Source organism: Dipodomys spectabilis, unplaced genomic scaffold, assembly GCF_019054845.1.
Source record: "Dipodomys spectabilis isolate Male_0828 unplaced genomic scaffold, ASM1905484v1 ptg000002l, whole genome shotgun sequence".
Classification (NCBI taxonomy): domain Eukaryota; kingdom Metazoa; phylum Chordata; class Mammalia; order Rodentia; family Heteromyidae; genus Dipodomys; species Dipodomys spectabilis.
The window spans coordinates 34,086,511-34,103,837 of record NW_024870679.1 but is presented as its reverse complement, the minus strand read 5'-3'; the positions used below and the strand labels follow the sequence as shown (position 1 = coordinate 34,103,837).

At 37.8% G+C, this 17,327-nt stretch overlaps 1 protein-coding gene across 1 annotated transcript in view; it reads left to right on the top strand.

Moving 5' to 3' along the window:
- Window positions 1-17,327, top strand: part of Lrrc7 (leucine rich repeat containing 7) — a 294,553-nt gene that overhangs the window by 56,321 nt on the left and 220,905 nt on the right. The window contains exon 5 of the mRNA XM_042678371.1: window positions 10,849-10,905. Within this exon, the coding sequence (XP_042534305.1) occupies window positions 10,849-10,905 (57 nt within the window). The remainder of the gene's footprint in view (window positions 1-10,848; window positions 10,906-17,327) is intronic.

Genomic DNA, 17,327 nt, shown 5'->3' with positions numbered 1-17,327 from the left:
TGATTAAGTCTAAGGGTATATTTTAACAACATAAATAGTTGCCAGTATACATATGTAGGATATAAAAGACAAGTTACTTTGAAGTAAAATTACAGGGAAATTACATTTTCATTCATATTTTGTTTCAATATCTTCTAGTTGGAATATGATAGGATCATGTTTTTGGATAAAAGATACAGGTTAAATTAAAGAAATGTTAATTTCATTTTCAACTGATTTCTCAAATGATTGTGAAATTGTTTTACTAATATATAAAATTGTTTTACTAATATACTGGGCGTAATTTAATGCCTGTCTATTGACAGAAGCTATTAGATGCATTTTATGAACTCAGTGGTATAATAAAATCACTTAACATGTATCCACTACTGTCTACAAACTGAAAGCTCATGGGCATTTTCCAGATTCCTGTAATTCTGTGAATCAAAAATATTAAATTATCCATGAACAGTCTCTCCTGAGCAGGTTTAACTGTCACAGGTTTTTGAAAGAGCCTTTGCTGGATTTATAAGTGAATTGAGGCCTTAATGTTTACCTACACAAATCAAAGTGTTTCCTCTTGTACTGACTACAACACTACAATATGCTTTTGAAGCAGCAAATTATAAATTATTAAGTCAACATTCTAAGAAACTTTTCTGTTTTGAATTTTTGTCAATTCTCTTTAAATAGTACTAAAATGAGGATGAGATGTGGGCCTACAAAAAACATAACTCTGTGTGTGAATGTGTGTGTGTGTGTGAGTGTGTGTGTGTGTGTGTGTGTGTGTGTGTGTGTGTGTGTGTATGTGTGTATTTCTCCTTTGTCGCTGTTTTGACTTCTGAATTTTTTGTCTTGGATGTAAGTTTATCTGTTTTGGAGAGGGTAAGGGGGAACACACAAATGATAGGACAAGGGGTGAACAAATATAGCAGTGATACTAACTAGATGCTATGGTGAAAATGAGCTATATAACTTGGGAGGAGAGTCAGGAGGAAAAAATCTTGGAGAAAATGTGGGACAATGTGTCACTGTTCAAAAAGAAATGTGTTCAGTACCTGACTTACATAACTGTAACCCCTCTATACATCACATTTTTACAAGAAAAATTAAAATTAAAAAGTTCTCAATCGAAAAAAAACCATAACGCTAATACCAAAACTACTGGGAATTAGAATTTAAGTCATATAAGTTGTCTTCCAAGATATGCTTTCTTTTATTATAACCTAAAAAGTACCTAAAAAGTATTTAACCTTCAGCTAGGATAGTATAACATGAGGAAGTTAAAGATTCCCCTCTGAGATTGTGTACTCCTAAAAGCTAAAACAAAGTCTTAGGATATCATTGTATTAGTACAATTGCTGTGATTTGAAGCACAAAAGTATCTATGTGCTAAATAACTAAATCACTTCATTATTACTGATATTCATATTCTAATGAGCAATATCACTTTATTATATACAAGTGTAGTGGTAAGGTTGGAAATAAATTAGAAACTCGATAGACAAAGAAAGGGAAAGGTAAGAGAAACTAGATGAGTACCTAAAAGTTCAGTAAATCTTGGACGTCACAGCTAAAATAATTAAGAGTGAAACATTCCTAAACTACACATACATTTCAAGTACTAAAGTATCATTTCTTCAGCCAATTTCATTTCAGTATAATTTCTGCTTGGTGTAGACATAAATAACAGAATATTCCAGATCACAAGCATTAACAAATAATTGCTACAGGGATTTCTGAGATATCCAATAATAGAAGCCTTTCACTCTTTTTGTGTGATTTTTTTTTATCCAACTTCAGCATTGCTGCAGAACAGTTGAAAAAAGTTTTCAAATGTATTTATTTTTAGAAATTCTAAAATGTGTAGTTTTTTTTAATTGTGAAAATACCATACAGAGGGGTTACAATTACATGGGCAAGATAATGAGTATATTTCTTATCAAGCATTGTTGCCTCCTCCTTTGTTTCCCCTTACCATCTCTTCGCATCTACCACCCCCAGCCTCCCCAACCCTGCCAAAGTTGTAAAGATCGTTTTTCCACATAAGGACTTGCATTGTTGCAATGAGTCCACCTGTATCCCATTTTTTTTTTTTTTTTGCCTTTCTGATCTTATTTTTTTTTTATTGTAAAGATACTATACAGAGGGTTACAGTTACATGAGTGAGGTAATGAGTACCCTTCCTCTTGAACATTGTTACCCCCTCCATTGTTTTCCCCCTACCATCCCCTCCCTCCCTCCCTTCCCCGAGGTTCTTTTTTTTTTTTTTTGATTGTGATTAAGTGATTACATAATTTCAAAGTCACAAGTTCATTCTAACTTCCCTGGAGCAAATTGTCTACCACAGTCTGTAATATATAACAGTGTTCACATGTTATATACCATATTTGTGATCAGCAGCATGGGGATATTTGGTAGTGGTTCAACCAGATGAGCAGGAGTTCTTTGTTTCTTAAGTCCTGTTAGTTTTGTCGTATCACCTAACATTTTGGATTTAGCATCCACTTATCAGGGAGACCATGTACCGTTTGTCTCTTCGTTCTTGGCTTACCTCGCTCAACATGATTCCTTCTAGCTCCATCCATTTCCCTGCAAATGCCATTATTTTGTCATTTCTAATGGCTGCATAATATTCCATTGTGTATAGATACCACAATTTTTGGATCCATTCATCTGTGGTGGGGCATCTAGGTTGTTTCCATATCCTAGCTATTGCGAACAGTGCTGCAATAAACATGGAGGTGCATGTGTCCTTGTATATTGGTTCCTGTTGTTCAGGGTAGATGCCTAGAAGTGGTATGACTGGGTCGTAAGGGAGGTCAATCTTTAGCTTTCTAAGGACCCTCCAGACTGCTTTCCAAAGTGGTTGTATAAGTGTACATTCCCACCAGCAGTGTAATAGGGTTCCTCTTTCTCCACATCCCCTCCAGCATTTGTCGTTGGCTGATTTGTGGATGTGGGACATTCTGACTGGGGTGAGGTGGTATCTCAGGGTTGTCTTTATTTGCATTTCCTTCACCACCAGGGATGATGAACATTTTCCTCATGTGTTTCTTTGCCATTTTTATTTCTTCATTTGAGAAGTCCCTCTTTAGTTCCCTTGCCCATTTAGTAATTGGTTTGTTAGGTTTGGGAGGGATTAGTTTCTTGAGTTCCCTGTATATACAGGATGTTAACCCCTTGTCTGATATATTGCTGGTAAATATTTTTTCCCAATTAGTTGGTTGTCTTTCTAGCTTAGTTGCGATAGATTTAGCTGTGCAGAAGCTTTTTATTTTAAGGTAGTCCCATTTGTCGAGTCTCTCTCTCCAACTTGTTGTGACCCTGGGACTCTGTTCAGGAAGTTCCTTCCTGTGCCTATTAGTTCAAGTGTCTCTCCTACTCTGTCCTGCAGTAGTTTCAGAGATTCAGGTTTAATGTTAAGGTCTTTAATCCATTTTGAGTTGATGTTGGTGCATGGTGATAGGCTGGGGTCCACTTTTAGTTTTCTGCATGTGGCTGCCCAGTTTTCCCAGCACCAGCGGTTGAAGAGGCTGTGTTTCTTCCATTGTATGTCTTTGGCTCCTTTGTCGAATATCAGCTGACTGTAGGCCTGTGGATTTATATCTGGATCTTCTATTCTGTTCCATTGGTCTTCGGGTCTGTTTTTGTGCCAGTACCATGCTGTCTTTGTTATTATAGCTCTGTAGTAGAGTTTGAAGTTTGGCATGGATAGCCCTCCCATATTGTCTTTATCCCCTAGAATTGTTTTGGCTATTCTAGGTCTTTTGTTGTTCCATATAAATTTTTGGACTGTTTTCTGTATTTCAGTGATGTACGTCATTGGGATTTTAATAGGAATTGCATTGAATTTGTATATTAGTTTTGGAAGTATTACCATCTTTACTATATTAAGTCGGCCTATCCAGGAGCATGGAAGGTCTTTCCATTTCCTAGTGTTTTCTGCAATTTCTTTCTTTAACTTTTTATAGTTCTCACTAAATAGTTCTTTTACATCTTTGGTTAGGTTAATTCCTAAATATTTTATTTTTTGGGAGGTTATTGTGAATGGGGTTGCTCCCTTTATTTCCCTCTCTTCCTGTGCGTTATCAGTGTATAGGAAGGCAACTGATTTTTGTGGGTTTATTTTGTATCCTGCTATTTTGCCGAAGTGACTTATGATTTCTAAAAGTTTGGGGATGGAGTTTTTGGGATCGTGGAGGTATAGTATCATGTCATCTGCAAAAAGGGACAGTTTAACTTCTTCTTTCCCTATGTGGATCCCTTTAATGTCTTTTTCTTGCCTTATTGCCCTGGCTAAGGGTTCTAGGACTATGTTGAAGAGGAGTGGAGACAGTGGGCATCCTTGCCTTGTTCCTGTTTTTAGGAGGATTGGTTGTAGCCTTTCCCCATTAAGTATAATATTGGCTATTGGTCTGTCATAAATGGCTTTTATTGTTTTTAGAAATGTTCCTTCTATTCCTATTTTCTCCAGAGCTTTTAGCATGAATGAATGTTGAATTTTATCAAAGGCCTTTTCTGCATCTGTGGCGATAATCATGTGATTCTTGACCTTGGCTCTGTTGATATGCTGGATTACATTTATTGACTTACGTATGTTAAACCATCCCTGTGTCTCTGGGATGAAGCCTACCTGATCATAGTGTATTATTTTTTTTATGTGTTTCTGGATTCTGTTAGCTAGAATCTTGTTAAGGATCTTTGCATCTGTGTTCATCAAGGAGATTGGCCTGTAATTCTCCTTTTTGGTTGGGTCTTTGCCTGGTTTGGGGATGAGTGTGATATTGGCTTCGTAGAATGAGTTTGGGATAGCTCCCTCCTTCTCTGTTTCTCTGAAGAGCTTGAGGAGTATGGGTATTAGTTCTTCTTTAAAGGTCTTATAGAATTCTGCTGTGGATCCATCTGGTCCTGGGCTTTTTTTTGTTGGAAGACTTTTGATAGCTTCCTGTATCTCATTATAGGATATTGGCTTATTTAATTGGTTAACTTCTTCTTTGCTCAGTTTGGGTAACTTGTATTTCTCTAAAAATGCATCCATTTCTGCCAGATTTTCTTCCTTTAGAGAGTATAGCTTTTGAAAGTAGTCTGTTAGAATTGTTTGGATATCTTGGGTACGTGTTGTGATGTTTCCGGTGGCATCCCTAATCCTATTAATATGGGTTTCCTCTCTTCTTTTTTGAATTAATCTTGCCAACGGGCCATCAATTTTATTTTTTCAAAGAACCAGCTTTTTGTTTGGTTTATTTTGGTTATGGTTTTCTGATTTTCTAATTGGTTAATCTCTGCTCTTAATTTGGTTATCTGGCTTCGTCTAGTAGCTTTAGGTCCCATTTTTTCTTGTTTTTCTAGCTGTTTTAGTTGCAACATGAGATTATTTACTTAGTCTGTCTCCATTCTCTTGATGTGGGCACTGAGGGCAATAAATTTGCCCCTCAGGACTGCTTTTGCTGTGTCCCACAAGTTTCTTTGTGAGGTGTTTTCATTTTCATTGAGTTGTAGGAAATGCTTTATTTCTTCTCTGATCTCTTCTGTTACCCAGGTTTTGTTAAGAAGTGTGCTGTTCAATTTCCATGTATTAGAGAAATTTCTGCGGTATGCTTTGTTATTGAGAGCTAGCTTGATTCCACTGTGGTCAGATAGGATACGGGGGATTATGTCGATCCCTTTGTATTTGCTTAAGTTCCTTGCATGAACTATGATATGGTCTATTTTGGAGAAAGTTCCATGAGCTGCTGAGAAGAATGTGTACTGTGTTGTTTTAGGGTGAAATACTCGGTAGATGTCAGTTAATTCCGCTTGAAGTATGGCCTCACTTAATTCGGTAGCTTCTTTGCCAATCCTCTGGTTGATAGACCTGTCCTTTGGTGAGAGTGACGTGTTAAAGTCTCCTAGTATTATCGTATTGGGATCTATTTTATTCTGTAAGTTTGAGAGCATTTGTTTGACAAATCTGGGTGCACCGATATTTGGGGCATATAAGTTGATGATGGTTATATCCTCCTCTTGGATTGTTCCCTTTATTAATATGTAGTGTCCGTCCTTGTCTTTCTGTACTGATTTTAATGAAAAGTTTATTTTGTCAGATATCAGGATAGCTACACCTGCTTTCTTACTGGGGGCATTTGATTGGTAGATCCTTTTCCACCCCTTCACTCTGAGTTTGTTTGTATGTTTGGCTGAGAGGTGGGTCTCCTGAAGGCAACAGATGGATGGGTCTTGTTTTCTGATCCAGTCCTCAGTTCGTTTTCTTTTAATTGGCGAATTCAGCCCATTTATATTAAGAGAAAGTATAGAGAGATGCATTGTTGTCCCTGCCATTCCGTTTTCCTAAGTTTTTCTTCTTTCCTTTCCTCCTGTGCTTGCTCAGTTAGACTTTGAGTAATGCCTGTTTGGGGCAGGTCCCAGTTCCTGGTTGCTTTCTTCAGGTTGTGTCCCCCCTCTTAGAATTCTTTGTAATGCTGGCTTAATGTTTATGTATTCATTTAGTTTTTCTTTGCTATTAAAAGTTTTCAGTTCTCCATCGAATGTGAATGCTAGCTTTGCCGGGTATATCAGTCTGGGTTGGCAGTTATTGGCTCTCAGGGCTCGTATGGTGCTTTCCCAGGCTTTTCTTGCATTCATTGTTTGTGTGGAGAGATCTGCAGTGATTCTAATTTTTTTCCCGTTGTAGTATAGCTCCTTCTTCATTTTTGCTGCATGCAGGATTGTTTCCTTATTATTCAGATCCATCATTGTTACTATAATGTGTCTAGAAGTGTTTCTCCTGGGATCTTGCTTGTTGGGTGTTCGATAAGCTTTTGTGATGTAGTTAAGATGGTCGTTTTTGAGGTGGGGAAAATTTTCATTGACTATCTTGTTAAATAGGTGTTGCATTCCCTTGCTCTGGAATTCCTCACCTTCGTCCACTCCGATTATGCGAAGGTTAAATTTTTTAGCATTATCTGCTTGCTCTTGAATTTCCCTTTGGTTTAATTTGAGTGATTTTTCCATATCTGTCACTTTTTGGTCCAGTTGGTGTATTCTGTCTTCTGTATCTGACACTCTACCTTCCATTTCATTCACTCTGTTGACCGTGGCTTCTATTGTGGTTTGCATGGAGGAAATGGATCCCTTTATGGATTCAATGTTGGTTCTCAGAGTACAGATCTCACCTCTCAATGAGGTGAGATCAGTATGCATTACCTCTAATTTGGCGTTTATCTCACTTCTTACTGAGGTTTGTGCAGCTTCTATTTTTGCGTCCAACTTTTGTTTGATATCCTGTATATCTTTTGATAGTTCATCCTTGTGCTCTTTCAATTTCTGATCCATTTCTCGCTTTATTTCTTGAGTCATTGCCTCCAGCAACCCTTGGATGTAGCTTTTGTCTTCCATTCCTGCTTTGCTCCCACTGGGGCTCTCCCCTGCATGGCTGCTGGCTTTTGAGGTGAGCTTGCTGTCCTGGGTAGTGGTAAACCTTGTGATTTTTCTCTGTGATTTTCGCATGGGGGTTCAGGAGACTGCTCTTCAATTTTGTTTTGGTGTGTCTGTCTTTGCTTGGTTGCTGATTCTGTATTGGTCGAGAGAGTCTGTGCCTGATCTGGATTCTGTTGGGAGCCTATTTCCAGCTGCTATTCTGACTTACTTAGGATTCTCAGCTCTCTGCTGTAGATTGCTGGCAATTCCCGCCTTTGGAAGGGTTGAGCAGCCTAGACTGCTTGTGTTTGCTCCTGCGGGTGCTCTTGGGAAGATCAGATGCTCTGGATGCACTCTCCCAAATACTGGAGTCTGCTATGGGCTCCTGATGTGTTTTTGTTTGTTTGTTTTGGGCTGGTTGTGGGCTTGAACTCTAGGTTTGGGTGCTGTCCCTCAGCTCTTCAGCTCAAGGCTGGCACCCTACCATTTGAGCCACAGCACCACTTCTGACCCTTTTTGCTTTTGTGATGCTGAGGAATCAGATCCAGGGCCTCATACTTCCAAGACTATCACTCTATTGCTGAGCTGCCTTATCAGCCTGAGCTCCTGCTTACTATCAGGTGCTGGCAGCCTGTGTTGCCCAATTCCCAGCCTAGGGTATATGGGTGGAGTTTTGGTGGGGTTTGGGCTTCTCTTGTCCTGAGCCTCCAGGTCTTTTGTTGTCACAGGTGTGCTTCCCGGGGAGTGCTGTTCCCTGTTTCTCTCCCCTCTGTTGAGGTGTATGCTCAGCTTTTTACTTCAGTTGGGAGGAGTTGGTTGTGTTGCTCAGGCGCCGGTCCCCGGGCCTGGTTCCGGCCCCAGCCTGGAGCGCGCTTGTTAGGCCTGTGCTAATGTGTATACCACCTAGGTTATGCAGCCTGGAGGACACAGTTCAAATTTCTTCTACTGTTGGTAGTCTTGACCCAGGGGCGCTGTTCCTGGCTTGGGCATTTAAGCTCCCTTCCAGGGGCACTCTTGCTCTGGCCTGGCCAGCAGAGTGTGCTCCACCGGCTGGTGGAGCTCTTGAACAGTTCCCAGTTTTAGTGGGTCCTGTGGTCCGGGTGTTGGGGTAGGGAGTCTAGGTCAGGGTCTGGGGATTCCCTCCAGCTCTGGTCTCCCTTGAGGGATTCACTGTCCCCTGTGGGGTACTCACCCTGTAGGTCCTCAGTTGTTGTTGCAATCCGAGTTCAGTTGGGGTGGTTGCGGGCTGGGTTGGGCGGCCCCAGCCGGGTCGTTGGGATCGCGATCTGGCGGGTGGTATGCCGACAGGACCCTTTGTCGCGCTGCTGGTGCCGGGCGGCTTTGGTGGGATGGAGCCTCTCCGCTCCGGTGGAGAGTGAGGGGTGGGGGTGGGATCCTCGTGGAGACTCCCGGCTGGTAGGTTTCTCTGTTCCTGGCGATCCCCTGTTCTGCAATCCGGTACCTGCAAGCAGCCCCCTGTGTCTCTGGGGCTCCGGCAGCCCCCGCCGGGCCGGCTGGCAGGCGGCTTGGCGCATTGCCGCGCGGCCAGTAAAGGTTGGGGGAGGGGTCTTCGCTCTTCTCTGTTCTGAATTTCTTCTTTTCCTCTCTTTCTTTTTTTGTTATTTTCCACCTCTGGTTTTTCTCTGAGTGTTCGTCTTTTTGTTGTTGTCAGTCTCTTGGGGAGATTAAGCGTTGGAACTCGAACTCTCTTTTTGGTTGGAGAGAGCTGTGGCGTTTCCCTACTGCCCCGTCGCCATCTTGGTCCCTTTCTCCACCTGTATCCCATTTAAACAATTTGTTTTTGCCCTTCCCCTCCACAAATTATACCAACATCAAATACAGTGAAAACAGGGGTTATGCCGTGGGGGAGGGACATAAAAGCAACAAAGAAATCATCTTATAAATATGTTAGAAAAAATAGCAAGAAAGAAAAAACATTGGAGTCCATATCTTGGTGTTCATTTCGCCTAACATCAACTTATCTGACCATTTCTGCTTGTCTCAGGCATATACTAGTTATTGCAAATAAGGGAAACCATAGGACCTATGTTTTGGGGGGCCCGGCTTACTTCATTTAATATAATTTTTTCCAAGTCTTTCCATTTCCTGACCCAAATGGGGCAATGTCATTCTTTCTGATGGAGGCATAGAATTCCATTGTGTGTATATACCATATTTTCTTGATCCATTCATCTACTGAGGGGCATCTGGATTGGTTCCATATCTTAGCTATGTTAAATAATGCTGCAATAAACATAGTTGTGCTGGTAGCTTTAGTGTGGTCTTGTTTGTGATCATTTGGGTAAATGCCCAGAGGTGGGATTGCTGGGTCATAGGGGAGCTCTATGTGGAGTCTTTTGAGGAACCTTCATACTATTTTCCAGAGTGGTTGAACAAGTTTACACTCCTACCAACAATGCAGTAGGGTTCTCTTCTGTCCGCATCCCCTTCAGCATCTGTTGTTATTAGAGGTCTTGATTATAGCCATTCTAATTGGGGTAAGGTGGTATCTCAATGTTTTCTTGATTTACATTTCTTTTATGGCTAGGGAGGTTGAACATTTCTTCATATGTCTATTGGCCATCCTTCTTACCTCTTCAGAGAAGATTCTCTTTAGCCCACTTTAGCCCACTTATTTATTGGGCAGTTGTTTCTTTGAGGATTTGTTGTTGAGGGATTTAATATTTTGAGTTCCAGGTATATTTTAGATATGAGACCCTTGTCCGTTGTATGGCTAGTGAAGATCTTCTCCCAATCCATGGGCTTTCTATTGATCTTGCTAGCTATGTCCTTTGCATGCAGAAGCTCTGCAATTTCATACAATCCCATAAAATACGTAGTTTTGAGTCAGTAAAACCTAGTACTCTATGGCACCTTTCCCATTGTGCAATTAAAGAAATTAGTAATAACTATAATATTAAAATTCATGATGTACTAGGATATATGAGTGTGTATATATTTCACCCCATGGATTTGGCACTGTTGATCATTTTGGTATACTATTACAGAGATAGAATATGGTAGGGCCTAAATTTCATCCAGATCTGTCTTGCTACAAAACCCTAATTTTTTGTTTCTGTGTTATACTATTTGCCTTTCAAATCCATTCATAGTCCCCTGAAGAAAAGTGTTGCTATGCTTCACTGAACTTAGCTCCCAACATTTAGTGTATTCTCAATGATCTACTAAACACATAAAATTAATTGCAATAGTGAATATTTTATAAGATATTAGTCAAATGATAAAGGTTTCTATTTATCTTTGAAATATTATTATGAGAAAAGTGGTTTGTCATAATTCAGTGTCAAAGCACCTTCACAGCAATTTACACATTTACTTAAACTTTGTAAACATAATAAAGAATTTCAGCAGAGATATTTGGATAGTGATAATGATAATTCAATTTACCATGTGAATGCTTCATTTACACAGAAATAGTAAAGAAGTAATTTTTAAAACTTCTTTTCACAGACTCGTCAAATTGAGGATCTTGGAGTTAAGAGAAAATCACTTGAAAACTCTACCAAAGTAAGTGATTTGTGGATTTTCTAAATTTTGAATTGTGATTTTTTTTTTCCAACCGTAAGAAAAAGTAGCTATTCAGCTTTTGTTTCGGAAGTTCTGCCATTTTGCCTAAACTGCTATACAAATTCTACTAAAAGTCAAAATATACAGAATTCTGTATGCTATTCATATAGAATAAGAATGTCTACTGTTTGAAGAAATAAAAGTGGGGAAAAAGCCCTTCAAGCTTCTTCTCATGCTGAAAGTACTTGCCAGGAAATTATTGCATTCAAGTTTGTGAATTTGTCTTTATTTTTTCTTATTGTTGGTCATGGGGCTTGAACTCAGAGCTTGGGCACTGTCCCTGAGCTTTTTCATTCAAGGACAGCACTCTACCACTTTGAGCCACAACTCCACTTCTGGTTTTCTGGTGATTAATTGGAGATAAGGAGTCTCACGGACTTTTCCTGCCTGGGTTAGCTTCAAATTGCAATCCTCAGATTTCAGCCTCCTGAGTAGGTAGGATTATAGGCCTGAGCCACTAGTGCCCAGCTTGAATTTATCATTTTTAATAACTAAAATTTATAATTTCACCTGGTGCAACACAAAAAAATTTAATGCTGCTAATCAATTTGTGGACTATGATATTTTTCAGTTTTAAATAAAAACGTCAGACATTTTTAGGTAAAAGGTTTTTTCAAGAGATCTTAAAGTTATCTTGTAAAAAAGCAAACAGCTATTTTTATATAGTCTTTCAAATGGTTCATTTTTACTGGTGTATTTAAGATGTGGTTTCTATAAACATGGAAAGAATTTTAAAGATTGATCTCTAAATATTACGCAATGTGTAGTTAATAAAATGCAGCTTCACCTAGCTTTCCTTTATTCATGCTCAATCATAGAATTTTGTGTTGCACAGAATATTTTTATAATCAAAAATTAATATCACTTATATGTTATATATTAAATAATTATGACTAAAGTATGTACTACCTTCTTACATGTCTTCAATATCACCAAAAATATTCAATATACTGATTAATTTTACAAACATTTCAACCTGATTTAGACAATCTGATTTAGATTTTTTTCCTGAATCCAACTTGATCTTAATGTTTACGTGTGATATTTTCTTCCCCTAAGCAAACTAGACTGACTTTCATTGTTCTTCTTAAGTCTAATTGATCAATCAAACCTTCAAGTCCAGGTTGGATTATAAAAATGTATTTGCTACAACACAGTAACATGATTTTGAGAGTAATTCTCAGCACTGATACGGAATCCATCTAACACTTTCGTAGAGAATCAATCCATTGATGCCTTCCTGCATTGGTGGCAGTTGAGTAGAATAGAGAGAAGGAATGGCTCCAAATTTCAGTGCTCTGTGATCTGAGTGATGCATCTGTGTGCACCTTTCCCAGATTAGAAACATAAACAGATAGAGACACAGCTGAAAGTTCCAGTGTTAATCTTCTGCAAATGCAGCAAGTGCTTCTGTGTGCATCCCGAATGATTAAAGTGGCAACTTGGCTAAAAGAAAGCTAAACCAAGAGGAAAGAACAATTATCACTTTCATCCAAATACATACATTTAGGGCACAGATAAAACATGGAATATAGATGGAGGAGAATCCACAGTGATTTCAAGTAATGCCTTAGATCTGAAAGATAAAATATACCTGACATAGAACTTTTAACATAGATTGTTAAATATAAATATTTATACAAATGAAACTCAGATACAGATTGATAATATTAACTTTATATATTACTATGTGATTAACACAGGGTAATGAGTAACAATGCTCAAAATTAATACATGGGTATTCTATAGGATTTAAGGAGTTTTAGAATTAAAATAAGTAGCATAAATATACAAAATCACTTTGAGTACAAAAACATTCTAAAATCTGCTAGACATATATTCTAGCCCTCTTCAATAAACTCTTATGCCCTTATAACTTGTGGTAGCTGCTATAGTTTTTACAATTTAAGAACCATTTCAAAGTTATTTGCAATCTAATGTACTCATTTTATACCTAATCAAAAAAAATCTAAAGAGTGAAACACGGACATATAACATCTGTTGAGATTTATTTTAATTCTATGTCTATGGAATGGGAATTCCAGAAAGATTCGTCTTGAATAAACTGTATTTTTACCACACATGAAACCTTTTCATACAAATATGACTGTATCTTAAATGTATGTGATACTGTATGCTTCATTTTTTAATTACAATGAAAACAAAAGTAAAAATGTAGTCGTAGGAAAAACAATTTTAGTTTTGTAATCAATATTCTAAGAAGAGATAACTTAGAATTTTTATATTTATTTATTCTTATAAATAAATATTTTTATAAATATTTATTATTGTCAAAATACCATACAGAGGGGTTACAATTACATAGGCAAGACAGTGAGTACTCTGAGATGCCAAAAGTATGCCAAGTCTTCAGTGAGTCTTGCACAATTTTTTTCCTTCCTCTTTTGTCTTGAATTCTATATGTGTGACAATCTGCATATTGTAAAAACATATGAATAAGAATTGTGGTATAGCATACATTGAAAAGCATGTCCATTAGCAAACAAATTATGAAGTATATAGATTCTCATCTTTTTTTTTTTCCAGTTAAATACAGAAGTGAATGTGAACATTGTCTTACAGTGTTCCTTTATGATTATTCTTCTAAGCATATTAAGGAATCATAAAATTAGATTACTCACATGGACATTTGCTTAAAAAAACTCATTGAAACAGGCAGGTCTTGATCAGGTGTGGTAATTGGGAAGAGTAAACTTCTGAAAAGAAAGTGACAATCCATAAGAAAAAGTTTTAGAACCAATGATACTATTTTTATCATACCAAAATTGATTTCTTCATTATGTTTTTTGAGGAGTCAGAAAAGTGAGGATGGAAGAGAAAGTTCAAATCAGTGTTAGCTGACAAATTAAAAAAACAAGACTTTGTTAGCTTGGCTTGTTGTGTTCATTTATTTCCTTGCTCCCTTGCTTCTATTTTAAGAATATCTGAAGTGTCAAATTATGGGTCGTGCTGTTTCAAGGTATTTCACAAGGTTAAAGGCAAAAGTTAGCCAGGTGCAGTGGCTCATTCCTATAATGGTAGTTACTCTGGAGACTAAGAGCTGAAGATCAAGGTTCAAGCCAATGAATCTTATTTCCAATTCGCCACCGAATTAATTCCAATTCGCCACTGAAGTGGAACTGTGGCTCAAGTGGTCAAGTGATAATTGGTAGCAAAAAAGTTCAGAGACAGCACCCAGGCCCTGAGGCCAATCACAAGGCCTGACAAAATAAATTAATTAATTAGTTAATTAATTAATTAATGCAAACTTATTGACTGAACTGAACTTATATGAAACCTTCCCTGGGCTGGTAAATTTGCTTCTAATATCATGTAAGTGTGCAAAAGAGACAGAACGACACAAGGAGACAAAACAAGTCCTTGGAGTTTATCATTTGATTTGAGAAGTATGTCCTTGGTCCTCAAGATGGAATCTGGATGAGTGTGGTGAATGGCATGAGTGTGAATAGCAGGATGGGTTGCTGGGCAGCATTGTCGAACTTCCTACCACACTGTCTGGTGCTCAGTGTGGCTGGTCTGGAAATTCGATTTGGACAGAATGCCCAAACATCAGCTATAGAAGGAGGTTCACAAACCAAATCAGCTGGGATTTTTATGTCCATATATTTTCTTTCATCCAAATACTTCAAGAATTCCTTGAGTGTCTTCAGAGCAAAGTGAATTTGTTCCCATTTTAGAGCCTTTATTCCACAGCATCTGATTTCAGTTCTTTTGCTACAAATATTTGTGCCTTCGTTCTTCCTTGTAATTCACTTCGCTTTGTCCTGTGGATGCCTCCTCAGACACACCTTCCTCAATCACATCACATGAAGTTGACCCCTGTTTAAACCACTTCACTATTCCACTTGATTTTCTCTGTGGCATTTATAATACTAATTTGTTCAACTCCATGTACTTGGAAATAATCATCTCAGAAGAATGAGACTTATTTTTTTATTTAGTCATTCATTTTTATTTTAATATTGTTATCTTTAAGTAGTTATACAATGGAGTTAATCTATCAGACCATGAGTACAATGCATCTGGGTTAATGACATCCTTCTCTCCCACAAGAGGAGGCTTTTTATAATGTATATTTTGAAACTTGATTCTTCAGTACCAAAAAGAATCCTAACATAAAGAAAGAAAAGTGCTGAATCCTAATGAGAATCCTGAATCCTAATGAGAAATGTCTGTCATATGACATGAAAATGTTGTATCACCAGGTAACTTTCTCCATGGGAAATTATATAGAATCCTGAATATATGAAATGATCCTTTGATGAGCATGATGGTAACAGTGGGGTAATTCCAGGTTCTCAGTGGCCCATAGACTCACAGCCTGGACTTGATTTTACAATGACTGATAGTCTAAGTGCTTAGACTTGAGCTTAAAGATTTAAAGTGTGACAAGGAAGAAAAATAATTTCAAATCAAAGAAATTAGTATTGAGAACATTGGAGAAATGCAAAAGTAATATGTAGTATTTATTTCCTTTTTGTTAAAATGTGACACATAAAATCAATAACCAATATAAGAAAAGTTGTAAATGAAAAATTTTTTTTTATTTTAGCTAGACATTTATTTTTTATTAAATATATTTTTATTGTAAAGATATTGTACAGAGGTGTTACAGTTACATGAGTAAGGTAATGAGTCCATTTCCTATCGAGCCTTGTTACACCCTCCTTTATTTGTCCCCTACCATCACTTCCCTCCCTACCTCCCCAACTCCTCCCTCTCCCCTGGCCTCACAAAATTGTAAAGTTCATTTTCAACATAGTGTCTTGTATGTATCATTGCTACAATGGGTCAACCAAATCCTTATTTCAGTTTTCTTATTTCCCTTGCCCTCACCAAATTAGAAAAATGTATATACAAGATGCAGGGCACCAGAAAACAGGGGTTATACCATGGGGAAGAACATACAAAAGAAAATTTTAAAAATCATATTGTATATTTTAAGTACATTAACAACAACAGCAAGAAAAATAAAACCTCTGTGTCCCTATCTTGAGATTCATTTTGCTTAGCATCATCTTATATGGTCCTATGTGCATTAACAACAACAGCAAGAAAGATAAAACCTCTGTGTCCCTATCTAGGGATTCATTTTGCTTAGTGTCATCTTATATGGTCATATGTACATAACTTTTGATTTTTTTCTGCTTGTCCTACACATGTACTAGTTATTGCAAAATCAGAGAAACCATGGGACCTACGTTTCTTTGGCTCTGGATTACTTCACTTAATATCATTTTTTTCCAAGTCTTTCCATTTCCTAACAAATGGGGTGGTCTCATTTTTTCTGGTGAAGGCATAGAATTCATATATATATCACATTTTCTTGATCCATTCATCTACTGAGGGGCATCTGGTTTGGTTCCAAATCTTAGCTATGGCAAATAATGCTGTGATATACATAGTCGTGCTGGTAGCTTTAGTATGGCCTTGTTTGTAATCCTTTGGGTAAATGCCCAAAAGAAGGATTGCTGGGTCATAGGGGAGCTCTATGTGGAATCTTTTGAGGAACCTACATACTGTTTCCAAGGGGGTTGAACAAGATTACACTACCACCAACAATGCAATAAGGTTCCCTTTTGGCTACATCCCCTCCAGCATCTGTTGTTATTAGAGTTCTTGATGATAGCCATTCTAATTAGGGTGAGGTGAATCTCAATGTTGTTTTTATTTGCATTTTTTTTTATGGCTAGAGAAGTTAAGCATTTCTTCATGTGTCTATGGGCCATTATTATTTCCTCTCCAGAAAAGTTTCTCTTTAAGTCTTTAGCCCGCTTATTAATCTGGTGGTTGTTTCTTTGAAGACTTGTTTTTCGAGGATTTAATTTTTTGAGTTCCAAGTATATTTTAGATATGAGACCCTTGTCCATTGTATGGCCAGTGAAGATCTTCTCCCAATCCTTGGACTTTCTATTGATCTTGCTAGCTATGTCCTTTGCCATGCAGAAGCTCTGCAGTTTTATGCAATCCTATTTGTTCATCCTTTCTTTGATTTGTTGTTTTTCTGGGTCTCTACTAAGAAAATTTCATCCTGTGCCAAGGAGACCTAGGGTTTCTCCTATTCTGTCCTGTAATGTTTTCAGGGTGTCTGCTTTGACTCCGAGGTCTTTGATCCATTTGGAGTTGCTTCTGGTGCAGGGTGATATATAAGGATATAGCTTTAGTTTTGTACAGGTGTTCAACCAATTTTTCCAGCACCATTTACTGAAGAGGCTGTCTTTCTTCCATTCTATTTTTTTAGCTCCCTTATCGAAGATTAGATGGCTATAGGTCTGTGGGTTCATTTCTGGGTCTTCAGTTCTATTGCATTGATCCTCATGTCTGATCTTGTGCCAGTACCA